Here is a 13,855-nt window from a genome sequence, read left to right as displayed (position 1 = left end):
AATTATTGTTTTTGATTTTGATTTTTTGATTTTTGGTATAAAAGTTTATATTTTATTTTTCATAGGAAGTAATTTACTTCTTTTGGGCAGCCTTGGCTGGGGCAGCAGTCTTGGCAGCTGGGACAACCTTGACGGATGACTTACGGGTAGATCTCTTTGACTTGGCAGCTTCAGAACGTGAGTCGATCAACTTCTTGTATTCGGCGGCTTCAGATGAGGCCTTGACCATACGGGCCAACTTCTTGGCACGGAGAGCCTTTCTACGCTTGATGACGACTGGGGTGATCAAACGTTGGATCTTTGGAGCCTTAGACTTGGCCTTTCTCTTGTCAGTGGCTGGGAGCTCACGACGGATGACGTACTTGCGGACATCGTCTTCCTTGGAGAGGTTGAACAACTTACGGATGTTACCGGCTCTCTTTGGACCCTTACGCAATGGGATGGAGACATCGGTCAAACCTGGGAGTTCAGCATCACCCTTCTTGACAATGACAAGTTGGAGGGCAGAGATATCTTCAGCGACGATGCAGCCACGGACAGACTTTCTACGACGTTCACCATCACGCTTTGGGATGAAGGAACCAGTGGTACCGTTCAACAAGAGACGGACTCTGTGTGGAACAGCAACACCTTGCATCATGGGGAAACCATCGGCGTCGTTACCACCAGAGATCTTGAAGATGTATCCCTTGTATTCGTCACCCAAACTGTCGGCAGAGACTTCTTGTCCCATACGCTTATCGATGAAACAACGGCTAAAGTAGAAGTAGAAAAAAAAAGGGAAAGAAAGGGGGACAACGTATGTAGGTTGGGAATTAGTACAAAACTTGTCCAATGGTTTGTTCGATGACTGGTGACGGGCGACGTTCGACGTGTTGTCATGTCTTTGTGTCTCCATCTGTATACATATAACTATAAATCAACATACTATCTGAGCTTGTCTTCAATGTTGATGCATTTTTGGGCACCAGTGGATGGGTTGGAAATGTTGAGCTATAAGATGTAAAGAAGATATAAAGTGTTAATAACTGTATCTGTACATAAGGTAGTATGATCTTTACCTTCATTTCTGTGTATCTTGCAGCAAGGATGGAAAAGGGTGATACCGTATGTAAAGATGATTCTCTTGTAGGTCAGAGTCGGCGAGTTTGAAATCATCAAAAAAATGTTTTATAAAAACAAAACGAAATTCATATTAACGAACCAAAAAAAAAATGCCCCCCTCCAAGTGAGAAATTTTATTACTTCTCATCAGTCTGATGACCAAATTAATATACATATTTTCTTATCTTTTTACATAGTTTTTGAAATAGAAAAGAAAGAGATTATTAAGAATGTCAAATGTACATTGAAAAAAAGAGATGATGTGATTTATGTGTGTTTAACTGTTATCTATCTTGTTATCTATCTATTTAGATTATAAGTAGTAGTAAAAAGATTGGTATTGTAGGAGGAGGAATATCAGGGTTATCATGTTACCATTATTTAACAAAATCTTTGAATAGGTTAAACAATAACAAGGGTAATATACATGCTGATATTCATCTATACGAAGCAAAGGATAGAACCGGTGGATGGATACAATCATTTGCAGTACCCCAAAACAACAATAATAATAATACATATGTATTGGAAAAGGGACCAAGAAGTTTACGTGCAGCAGGTAATGGTAAACATACATTGGATCTAGTGTCTGAGTTGAGATTAGATAACAAGGTTATATTTGCAAGTGGGTCGTCAAAGACTAGATACCTATTATTGGATGGAAAGATTCAAAAGATGCCACAGTCATTCTCAGAGGCCATGTCATTTAGTTATCAACATGGTCTATTTGGTGCATTCTTTGGTGAACCAATTAAAGGCAAGAGAGATGCTAGTTTATCGGATGAATCGGTACAATCATTCTTTGAACGTCGGTTTGGAAAGACTGTTGCACAATCTTTTATTGAACCTCTGACACTTGGTATCTTTGGTGGTGACTATTCAACATTGTCGATCAAATCGTGTTTTCCATCAATGGAAAAGATAGAGTCAAAGTATGGGTCGTTGATAAAGGGTAATTTACTACAGTCACTGAGTAGCGACAAGACAAAGCAACAAGAGGCAGACCAAGAACAATGTAAACTGTCTCACGACGCAGTTCGTAGAGTCAAGAGTATCATGAGTAAGGATGTTCAAGCAAGTGGAGTATTCTCATTTCAAGATGGTCTATCTACTCTGACAATGTCGTTGGAGCAATCGATTGCAGGTAATCGGTTGGCAAAGAATAGTGCATTGGAAAAGGTTACCTACAAAAACGGTCATTTTTCATTGACCTTTAACGGTCAACCAAACAAACAAGTAGATACTGATATACTAGTATCAACAACTCCATTTTATGCACTTGGTAATGCATTTACACAACAAGATCCAATCCTTTCACAGTTATTGTTGGAACAAGAGTATTCAAACATTGCAGTCATCAACTTTGTATTTAATGACCTATCGGTCAGAGAAAAGGTTAAACATTTTGGATTTGGTTATCTCATTCCATCAAAGGAGAATCAACCTGTACTCGGTGTAGCAATCGATAGTAACACATTTCCACAATTTATCAAAGGTGATCAACAACAACAACAAGAATCAACCATTTTAACAGTTATGATTGGTGGTAATAGTAGAGTTGCCAAACGTAACGCATCATGGATCGATGTTTCCAAATCAAATGATCAACAATTAATCGAAATAGCAGCCAATCATTTACAACAATTCCTTGGTATCGATTACAGACAATCGGCAATCTACACACAATCAAATGTTTGTCGTCAAGCCATTCCACACTATTCAGTCGGTCATTCCTCATTGATCGACCGAATCAATCAACATGTAGAAAAAACCTACAACCATTCTCTATTCATTGGCGGTAATTCTTTAATTGGAGTTGGTGTCAACGATGCCATTTATAATTCAAAATTATTATCAAATAATTTAATTCAAAAACAATTTAATAAATAAAATAAATCAAAAACAAAAAACCAAAAAAAAATGTCAAAACGAGATCCTTTTTTTCAATTCATTTTATAATTTGCAACCAACAATAATTAGTTCCACATTTTTCTTGGAGGTAACATGTTTTGGCACTGGAGTAACATATTTTTTTTCTCAAAACCTCAAGGTGGTTATAAAGTTCTATTGTCACCATTCAAATTATTGGGTGGATATTATGGTGTCCACTTGTAAGACTTGTCTTTCTTTCATTTATAGGTACACCAGTTAATCAAGAGTCTCAAGATACAACCCCAAAAGCCTTTATCCTAGTGATTTGAAACATCATTTATTTATTATCTTTGCTTATCAATAAATTGAAACAAATAAATAAATGATGTTTCAAATCACAAAAGATATGTTAGAAACTAAACGAGGAAACTACAAATAAATAAATAAAATTTTAACAAAAAACATTGCATTATTTTTTAAGTAATCTAGATTATATATTTTACATCATAGTATTATTATTATTATTATTGATTTATTTTATTATCAGAATGAGCAAGAATATGCATAGCAAATAATACTTGAGTTGTTTTTGTTTTCAAACTCTTTGTAATTAATCTTGCAAATGATTGTTTGGCTTCTTCATCATCTTCATCCATTAAAAATGCTTCTCTTAAATAATCTATATCATTTCTTGTTGATAATTCTGGTATACCAGTTGATAACATCTTAAAAAAAATAAAAAGGAAAATTAATATTATTCCAAAATTTTATATTTCTTTTTCTTTTTTTTCTTTTTTGTACTTACAAGATTAAATAAGATAATAAAAAGATTTCTTTGTTTTCTAATAATATTAAAAGAAGTACAACAAAGTTCAGTAAACCAAGCAAATGATTTACTTTTTTCTCCACCAATGACGTGAGCAAATTCGGGAGTGAGTACAAATGGAGCCTTTTCACGTTTATAACCATGGAATTTCATAATATTGCCAAGGAAATGGGCAAAGTCAATGTGAAAGAGATGTCCTGATTTGGAGACCATAATATTGTCGTTGTGACGATCGCTGATTCCAAGAATATAAGTGGCCACACAGTAACCAGTGAGTGAATGAATAAAGTTATTTACAGTGTATTCATACTCTGCGTCGGTTGGGTTACGTTCCTTGAGCCAGTTGGCAAGTGGTGTCTTTGTAAAGGCGGCAGTGACACCACCAGCTGCCTTTTGGATATCGGCGACGGTCTCACTGTCGCTGACCACTTCGATGAAACCACATCCTTCTCCAGTCGATGTTACATTGTAGAGAGACATGTGAGTGTCGAGTCCATCACGTTTCCACAAATTATCCATCAATGTGATCATTTGAAGTGTTAGGATATCCTGTCTGAGATCGTCACCATTCTTAAAGATGACGACAATTGGTTCGCCGAGTGGATCAACATTTTGGAATACCAACCAAAGTGGTACGGTAAATGAGTCGAGCCACTTGCACTCGCTGACAATTAATCCACACGACTCGGTTGATGCTGAAGTGGGTAGGTGGAAAGTATTGGGAAGAGATAACTTGGAGAGTTCGTCTAAAAGTAGATTCTTTCGTTTCGATACAGCTGCTTCTTTGACCATCTTTGCAATGGTAGTTAGTTTGGTTACTACCTCCATTTGCTTAACAAACTCGTGTCGTTGGTCACCGCAACCGCGTAGATATGTTTCGAGAATCAACGAGTAACGGTCTGAAATACGCACATTGTGCATTTCAGCCTCCAAGTGCCAAAAGAAGGGGTGTCCAATCACAGAGCGGTTGGCCAGAGCGCGGTGGATGAGGAAACGTGCCAAAGCGCTGTCGTGATGTGGTTCGTGTTTAACCGATTGAACCAGCTGCAGCAAAAAGAGTGCAAGCTCGCCATCGCTCAGCGACCGCAGGCAGTTGACGGCGTACTCACGTACCAGTTCATCGGCAAACTTAACGTCGAGCAGCTCGAGTGCTTCGTGTGGAGACAACGGCTCCCAAATGGACAGCAGACGGTGTGCTTCCTTGACCTGCTGTGGTTGGTTCCATGGCAACGACTGTAACACCTTGGATAGGGAATGAGGGAACTTTCGCAAATGCATACGGTACGTCCATATAAACTTGCGTTCATCCTCTGACAGCTTATACATGGGGTCTTTGTTAATAAGCTGGTCGAGACGCACTTCATCCTCTTTACGTGCTTCCACATAATCTTTAATCTCGGTACGTTCCATCAACTCGGAGCGTGGGAACAGTACTGGGAAGGGGAATTGTAGTAGTTCGACAACAAGGTTGGGACAAATGTCGGCATACTCTGATGTCTGCATCGTGCGGTCTCCAGGCCACAAAATAAGCGATATCACACCGCTTTGGAGCTGACTCTTATAATCAATCAGTTGCAGATCAACCCATCCAATCGCGACACGTTGATTACTACCAACCATCGCATACACTGTAAAGCAGAGTTTGGTGGCACGTGGTAAATCGCACATGAGCAACGACGAACGCAACCACTGACACCATAACGGGTTATTATGTGCCTTTGTAAACGTTTCCATTGGGGGTGCCAATGGCTCCTCTCCATGCACCAACTCGGCCACCACAGACAACTTGACATCATTCACACTACCATCTTGCAAAAAGTGGCTGGCCAGTTGATTGTTTAGGTTCTCTAGACAAATGATTCTAATCTCAAACGGACGGTTAATCTCATACAACAGAATCGATCGTTTAATGTGATTTTGGTTAGACTGCATTTGCATTGGTTGCGGTTGTTGTTGTTGTTGTTGGATATGTTGTTGATTAAACTGATTGATAAAGAGGTTATTGTTGAGATTTGGATTTAAAAAGATCATATTGCTATTGTTGGTGGCTGTATGACCGTCAATGTAAATGTCGGGGAGTGCCGATCGATGGATCAAACTAAAGTTGATGTCTTTGCGACGTTGTAGTCTCTGACGCACCATGTCCAATTGTCCAATCTCGCAGTCACGTAGTACGTGATCGCTAGTACCCGTAATACGCACAATAAAGTCTTGTGCCTTTTGGTCGGTCAGCAGTTTGGTGGTATTATTGTGCTTGGAGATGACACGCTCGATAATCTTGCTCATCAAGTCGGTCATGTTTACATTGATCGCCGTCGAATGGTTGTCGGGTGGCAAATAAAATCGGATGCGGAATGCCGCTGGCAATAATGGATCATTGGGTGCTGTAGTGACCTGTGCCAAAGTGACTTTGACACGATCTCTTGCATCCAACTGACCAAAATTGAATAAATTATCCATCAATGTTCTAAAATATTTAATTTCAGTCTCTCCATTACTCCAACACAATGGTTTACCAAGTAACGATCCAATCTGGATTTGTGCCAGTTTCTTTCTCTGCATAATCTGCTTGACATTAGAGTCACGTTGTTCACCCAGTGAGAATGATACTGTAATATTACGATTTCGTTTTTGTTGTGTTGGAGAGGTTGGTTGTGAAACTGCAGCAGCCGCAGCAGCAGCAGAAATAGCATCTTGCTTTTTGTTTTTGTTACCTTTACCTTGTTTACTATTATTATTATTACTGTTATTCTTTAAATCTTGATTTTGTTGATTGAGTTTGTTGATTTGGTTGGTATTACCCAAGTTTCGAATGAGTGGACTGCCAGACATTGGTGATGATGACATGGAAGATGGTTTGGAGCTGAAAAATACACTACCACCTCTTGCAATTGGAATTGGTTTGGATGCAGACGAGGAGGAGGAGGTAGTTGACGAATCTGGTTGTTGTGGTTGTTGATTTGGATAGTTTCCACTCATAGTGAGAGGATTGGATGAAGATATGGGAAAGGGTGGAGGAGGTGAGATGGACAGTTGAACAGATTGACCGAGTAGAGGAGACCCCGACAATGGTGACAATTGCTGATTGACTAGATCAATCATACCTGGTTTTAATACAATTAGTTTGGGTATATTACAGTTGTTTAACGATGATTCGACAAAGTTGTGGATGATACTATTACTGCTGATTGGCAGGATATCCTGTTGCTGGTCAATAGCAAACGTGCCAACCTTTAGCAAATGCACAATTGATTGGAGTGATTCAATCAACTGGTTCTTAAACTCCATCGTCGATGAAATCTTGGGGCATTGTACAATCAGTGAAGTCTCCATTGACAGTGTCGACACTAACAATGGGAAATGATCCTTTTCCATTAATTTTTGTTTCATTTGAATATTATTTGACCAATGTAATTCTTCTTCTTCCTCTTGTTGTTTTTTCTCTTCTTCTGGTTCGGTTGGTTGTTGTTGTTGTAATTGTTGATTGAAATCTTGACTAAGACGTTTCTCTTGATTTAACAATTCAACCTTTGATATTGATTTTCTGTATATTTGTTGTTGAGTCAATTGAGGTGAAGATATAGCAGGCAAGGTAGGAGATAGAGTATCACCCGAGGTAGATAAAAGAGTTGGTGATTCTTTTTCCTTTTCATTCTCACTGCCTGAAAAATCGCTGTCTCCACCAATCAATAGATCGGAATCATCTGCAGCCTGTGCTTGGAATTTCAATTCCTCGTCTTCCAACTGCACCAATTGTTGTTGTAATTTTTGTCTAAGAATCTCTTCCTCATCACCAAATTCGTCCAACACTACAAATGCATCGGTCGACTGAATCAACAATTGTTTTCTCTGTTGTGATCTTCTTCGTGGTGACAAGTTATCCTTGTCTTCATCATCGACCGATTCCATAGTCGTCGTTGAAAGATTCTTTAAATCTGGTAATAAATGTTGTTGATCATTTTGTTGTTGTTTTAATGTTGCAAAAAGTCCAAATGTATCTCTTTTTCTAAATGATTCTGATGCTGACGATGATTGTTCATTCTTGTTGTTATTGTTGTTTTGATTTATCAAAGCATTCTTTTTCTTTAAAATCAATAAATCCTCTTCTTCTTGTAATGATAACTCATCGATTGAGATGCCAGTTGAAGTGACAGAAGATGGTAATTGTAATGGTGATAATGGTGTAATATCGGGTGACAATTGTGAAGAAACATCTGAAAAGTTGTCATCGGTATAGGTACCACCACTACCACTAGTGTTGGTGGCAGCACTACCAGATGCAACACTATCTGTTGATAATCTTTTGTGTTGTTGTTGTTGTTGTTGTTGCAATAATATATTATTATGTGGTATTTGTTTAAAGTTTCCCAATCTCTTTTTAATTATATCAGCTTTATGTTTTCTTGCTCTTATCCTAAAAAATAGAAAATAATAAATAAATTAATAACAATAATAATAATATCTTAAAATCAATGTCTCATACTCTTTTGATTTTGGAACAAGGAATACTTCGACTGATTGTTTTGTCAATAGAGCCTTTTGAATATCCTCATGTGCAAATATAAACTTTACAAATTCGATTTGAAGGATGACGGTTCTATTCAACGCCAAAAAGTAGTTTTGACGGTTTTCTTGTGTAATCTCTTTGGTTTGTTTAAATATTTCATACTATACATTGTAATTGATTGATTGATTGATTGGTTGTTGTTGTTGTTGTTAGTATCTATCTATCTATCTACATTCTATCTATCTGTCGATCTATTCATACCTTTACATGATCAACAGTTGTTGAACTTTGAAATGTGAATCTTTTAATAGAATCACCTATCTTTATCTATAAAGTAAAAATAAGATAAGGAGAAGGGAGTTGGGTTAGTTATTGTGTCGTTGTGTGTGTGTGTGAGAGAGAGAGATTGATCATTGTTGTAAAGTGGTGGAGGACGACCGACTGAGTTGAGTCAAAGCTGTTAAATTGTAAAGGGACACAAACACAAATAAAACACACTACTCACACAACAAACAGGGAGAGAGAGAGAGAGAGAGAGAGTCGAGTCTGTGAATGATTGATTGTTAAGTTGTAAATTCCAATGAACTCATCAGTTTGTCTGTCCGTCACTCACTCTTTCTCTTCACTTCACAGTAACTTACATGTATTTGAAACCCGTCATTAAAAAATGATTTAGAGTATCTGTATTGATTTGTATCCATATTCTTCTACTACTACAACTACTAGCATCTATCACTTCCACTATTATACAATATATAAACTATAGTTCTATATTTCTATATTTCTCTCCCTTTTATGCTAAACAATATGTATGTTATGTGTGTGTGTATATATATATATATCTATAGTAAGTAAATAAGAATATAGAAATCTTTATTTTATTAGAGCAGAGAGAGTTAAAACTAAAAAGACACTCACAGAGATATCTTTGTGAGTTTGAGACTTTGGGAACCAAACCAGCAAAGATTCGAAAAAGAATTTTTTTGTTTTTTTTCGGAGGAGAAGACCAGTTTTTGAAACTGCACCCGACTTTCATCTAAAATCTTTGTTCAATCATAGAGATAATATAGATATATATATATTTAGGATTTAGTTTAGTTTAGTTTAATTTAGTTTAGTTTAATTTATTTTAAAGAATAATTTTTCTAAATTGATGAGAGGTTTTTCGATGGTGAGGTGGAGGATGAGAGCAAAGAAAAAGGTGATGGCGAGGACCGAGGTGGCAAGCGAGATGAATGCGGTGGTCGAGTAGGCAAAGAGCGTCGAGGCACTAAAGGTGATGACCCAGACGACTATAGCGTGCACGAGATAGGCGGCATAGGAGAGCGTGGCGAGTGGCTTAAAGAGGGGACGCTCGAGGAACCAGGCGAGACAGCCACCGTGACCGGCCATACAGGTAAAGAGGTAGACAGCAGCGGCGACAGCATACAATGGATGCGATGCGGCATTGTAAAAGGCCGTGCTGTGGATACTCCATCCCTGGTTAAAGTAAGAGGCTGTGATAAAGGTGAGAAACACAGACGTGAAGGCCGAGAAGGCGTAAAAGGCGTGGCGAAGATGGCGGTCAGTATTGACCACCGCCACAAACAGCTTGTTGTCGTGACAATAGGCGAGTAGGACGCCGACGAGGTATGCACCAACTCGACACCAAGGTTTTTGGTAAATATCACTGGCAAAGGAGGCGGCAATGTTGCGTGGTGTAGTGTAGTCGATTGGCAAGAGAACCTCATAGACAACATCGAGATGGTATGTTAATAGTGTGCTGGCCACTACACCAAATATGGCTAGGGAGAATCCTAGAGTCTTGGAATGTTTGTATGCAGCGACAAAGAGGGGTGCTACAAAGACATAGAACAAGAAATCGTCTGATAAGTACCACGTCCATGCTGCACATTCGTTACTCATGGTAAGTGGATAGATCGAGTTGACGTACAACAAATTAGTCCACCAAAAACGGTCACATGATTTGGTGATAACCTCGTACTCGAACCAGAGTGGACCAGATCCAAGTAGAGGTGACACCTTCCAAAAGAAAAACACTACAAAGTAGTAGAGTGGCGATAAACGCAACAAACGATGTACAATGTATTTGGCCCAGAACCCAATCTTTGATCCTTCCAAATACGATGTCTTTTCCATTTGTTGGAGGAGTGCTTGTGCCACTAGGAAACCTGATAACATAAAAAAGACGTCCACTGCAAACTCTGCACCTGTGATGAGTTGGAATCCGAGACCCTTGTTGGCGACACCGAGCATATACGTAGGGTTGGACATACCAACCGACAAAGTATAGAGCAACACATGGGCAATAATAATCCATCCAGTACAGAAAAATCTAATTCCATCCAACACACCATAATACTTTTTAAATTGACTCTGAAGTAGATTGGAACTACTAACATTCAACCCGGAATTGGTATTTGGATTTGGATTGAATGGAGTTGTAAAGGATGTATATGTATTGATGATGGAAAATGCAAGGAATACTTGGATAATCTTGGATGATGGGGTATTCTCTGTCGAGAGATTACCAGTACTAGTATTTAACTTTGCAAGTAAATGTTGTTGAGATTCAACATCAATACTATCAGTTCTCTTTTTACGACCAATACAAGATGACGTTGATTCAGAGGTGGATGATGGTTGTTGGATATTTAAATATTGAAGAATGGTACCAAATAGTACCAATGTAAAGATCATTAGAGTTATTAAAATCATAATGATTGATCCTAAAGTCAACTCGGGTCGACTTGTTCGGTTGGTTTCAGTGTAGCAACGAATGGATGGGTCGTCCGAATAGTTGAATGCCAAGGTTGGAAAATGACCAGACAAAATAGCCATTGCACCCAATACATCAGGTTCTTGGCACTCGTCTGGCAAACACAAACCTACATTAAACGAAGATGGTTTGGTGCAAGTTGGTTCGAGACATAATCCTCCCAATCTTTGGAAATCTCCAGTTAATGATCCATGGACAACACAATAGACTGTTGTTTCTTGTTTTAAACAATAATCAATATTTCCAAGATCATTTATTGATTTTCCACTATATGTTAATGCTATAGAAAATTAAATGGAAAAATATTAATATTTTTTATATTTATTTTTTAGATAATTTATTTTATGATTTATACATACTATCAAAATGTTTTGGATTTAAATTGGTATTTAAAATGGATTTTAAATTTAATTCACAATGATTGGATATATAGAGTGATGATGAAGAAGATGATGATGATTCTCCAATACAAAATAATAAAATAATTATTATTATTGTTTGGATTAAAAAAAGAAATCTAAAATTATTATTATTATTAAATAATTCCATTGTTGTTGTAGATATTTTTTAAAAAAAGTTGGATTGACAGAGAGGAAAAATATATAAAAAATTGGCGATTTATAAATGAATGGGATGGATGAATGAAAGTAATGGAATGGTTTGTGATTGTGCTTGTGATTAAATTTGATTAATAGATGATCAACATATATATCTTATTAATATTTGCGGTTAATGAACATTCAATAAAAATGTTGGAGATAAAGATGATGATGGATTAAATTGATTGGGGTTTTTATATTTTGTTTTTGTAATTCTAATCAACGTCGTCGTTGTTGTCGCCGTGCTCGAATCCCCAATAAAACAAGAGAGAGAGGAGGACGAGTTAATGTGGATACAAACACAAAGTGTTCGGGTGGTGGTGGAGGTGGAGGTGGAGGTGTATAAAAAATATATAATAAATAATATATGTGTATGTATATAATAAACAAATATTAATGGAAAATATATAGATAGATTTAAAATAAAGGATGATGTGAGTGAGTGAGTGAGTGATGTGAGTTGGGTTAAGTGATGAGATGTTGATCAACATATTATTATTATTATTAATATTATTAATAGTGTTGTTGTTGTTCGTATTATTATTATTATTATTAAGCTGCAGTAGCAGGAGAGTAGTAGTTTGTTTAGTTTTTAAAGACAACAACAACACTTGGGATGGACGAACATGTCATGAATAACAGCCAGCTGATGCTGCGCTACTGTTGATCCATTGATGGATGTTTCCAAAAATCACTATTGTCGTGTGGTTGTTGTTGAGTTTTCAATATTGTTGTTGTTGGTTAACCCAGAGACTGGTACCTGTCGCGTAGGGGAGGATTGATTGATTGATTGCATCACTCTCGGGTAAAAGTTGTTGCAGCTGCAGCAAACTTGCTTGGGGGTAAAAGAAGAAGATGAAGAAAAAGAGGAACAAGTTCACATGTGCAACAACAGTAGAGCAGGAGAGCATCTTGAGTACATATGTGTGTGTATTAATCAATGTTGATCTTTTCTTTTCCGAAATACATGTGTGTATATTGGTATTACCAACTGTTGATGTTGTTTGTTTGGTTTGGTTTGGGTGATTGCCAATTAAAGAAAGAGATGGTTCAACGAGGAAAATGTGATTTTAAAACCATCCATCTCTGGAATGGGAGAAGGGGAGGGAAAGGGAAGGAGAGGGGTGGAGAAAAGAGTAGATCTCATGAGGTTATGTTGTTTAATTTGGTGTCATGAAGCTGAATATAGGAGAGATGCGCATCATGTGGTTGATTGTAATAGAGGTTGAAGTAGAAGAAGAAGAAGAAGAAGAAGTAGTGGTTTAATGTATATTGTCGATTCTTTTGGGCGTCGACCATCCCCATTTCCTCATATACATCATCTTCTTTCTTTCAACATTGAGAGAAATTTAGACAGCCAGACAGACAGACAGACAGACAGACATGAATCGATGAAAATCGGCGAGCTATCCAATTAATAACAAGGTTTGTGTAACCACCACAACCACCACGATCGTCTATTCATTGGTATTGTCAACACCCACACCCATCCATCCAATCCATGCAATCCATGCAACCAACCATATCATCTAACCATAAGCATCATCATCGGGCGGGATGTTTGTCTCTCTCTCTCTCTGAATCCAAATAAGCTGCAGATCACTCAGAGAGTGAGAGAGAGATAGATAGTGAGTTATACAATAAACCAACCAACCAACCAACTGCAACTTCATAATGATATAAAAACACACACACACCAGAGTATGATACCAATAATAATAATAAATCACACCCAACACTCAACCACAGGTTTGAAAAAAAAAAAAAGTGTAGTTGATATAGTTTTGGTATAGTGGTAGGGTTGGGGGTCGTCGGAGATGAGAGGGTGGATGGTAGATTTTAAAGTTGTATATCTTCTGCTGGCTTGATGGATGTGTGTTCAATCTGATCAATTGTTGTATCAATCAATCAATCAATCAATTCAATTTATTTTATCGCTACCACTACAACTACTTACTTCCCACTAGTGGTTACTAAACCATTCAGTACTCGCCATTGTATCATTTATTAATTGCGCGCAATGAATTTTTGATTGATTGATATATTCACCAACAAGTAAAACGTGTGCACTTTTCTATTTCGCCACCACCAACACCATAACCATCACCACCACTTTCGAAATTCGATAACCAATCATTCGCACCAATTGCCAACCACTTCTTGATACG

General features: G+C 37.6%; 4 protein-coding genes across 4 annotated transcripts; 1 reads left to right on the top strand and 3 right to left on the bottom strand.

Annotated features, from left to right (window-relative positions):
• Positions 1–73: 73 nt before the first annotated feature.
• On the bottom strand, positions 74–1,067 carry rps6 (40S ribosomal protein S6; the record flags this gene model as incomplete). The annotated part of the gene is made up of 3 exons (XM_004354083.1): positions 74–755; positions 929–993; positions 1,062–1,067. 3 exons carry the CDS (start codon positions 1,065–1,067, stop codon positions 74–76), a joined length of 753 nt encoding a protein of 250 aa, XP_004354135.1.
• Positions 1,068–1,334: 267 nt separating this feature from the next.
• Positions 1,335–2,994, top strand: hemG (protoporphyrinogen oxidase; the record flags this gene model as incomplete). The annotated part of the gene is made up of 2 exons (XM_004354082.1): positions 1,335–1,343; positions 1,417–2,994. 2 exons carry the CDS (start codon positions 1,335–1,337, stop codon positions 2,992–2,994), a joined length of 1,587 nt encoding a protein of 528 aa, XP_004354134.1.
• A 506-nt stretch (positions 2,995–3,500) lies between these two features.
• On the bottom strand, positions 3,501–9,010 carry pikF (phosphatidylinositol 3-kinase; the record flags this gene model as incomplete). The annotated part of the gene is made up of 5 exons (XM_004354081.1): positions 3,501–3,701; positions 3,782–8,216; positions 8,286–8,470; positions 8,571–8,636; positions 8,951–9,010. 5 exons carry the CDS (start codon positions 9,008–9,010, stop codon positions 3,501–3,503), a joined length of 4,947 nt encoding a protein of 1,648 aa, XP_004354133.1.
• Positions 9,011–9,428: 418 nt separating this feature from the next.
• On the bottom strand, positions 9,429–13,691 carry DFA_10224 (uncharacterized protein; the record flags this gene model as incomplete). Its single annotated transcript, XM_004354080.1, has 5 exons — positions 9,429–10,480; positions 10,664–11,368; positions 11,448–11,605; positions 13,025–13,093; positions 13,645–13,691. The coding sequence occupies 5 exons, from the start codon at positions 13,689–13,691 to the stop codon at positions 9,429–9,431; spliced, it is 2,031 nt and encodes a 676-aa protein (XP_004354132.1).
• Positions 13,692–13,855: the final 164 nt, after the last annotated feature.

This window comes from Cavenderia fasciculata (assembly GCF_000203815.1).
Source record: "Cavenderia fasciculata unplaced genomic scaffold Scf_EU5ZYIE02H8LDV-5, whole genome shotgun sequence".
NCBI classification, from domain to species: domain Eukaryota; phylum Evosea; class Eumycetozoa; order Acytosteliales; family Cavenderiaceae; genus Cavenderia; species Cavenderia fasciculata.
Note: the sequence above shows the minus strand (reverse complement) of the source record. Positions and strands in the feature narration are given on the sequence as shown.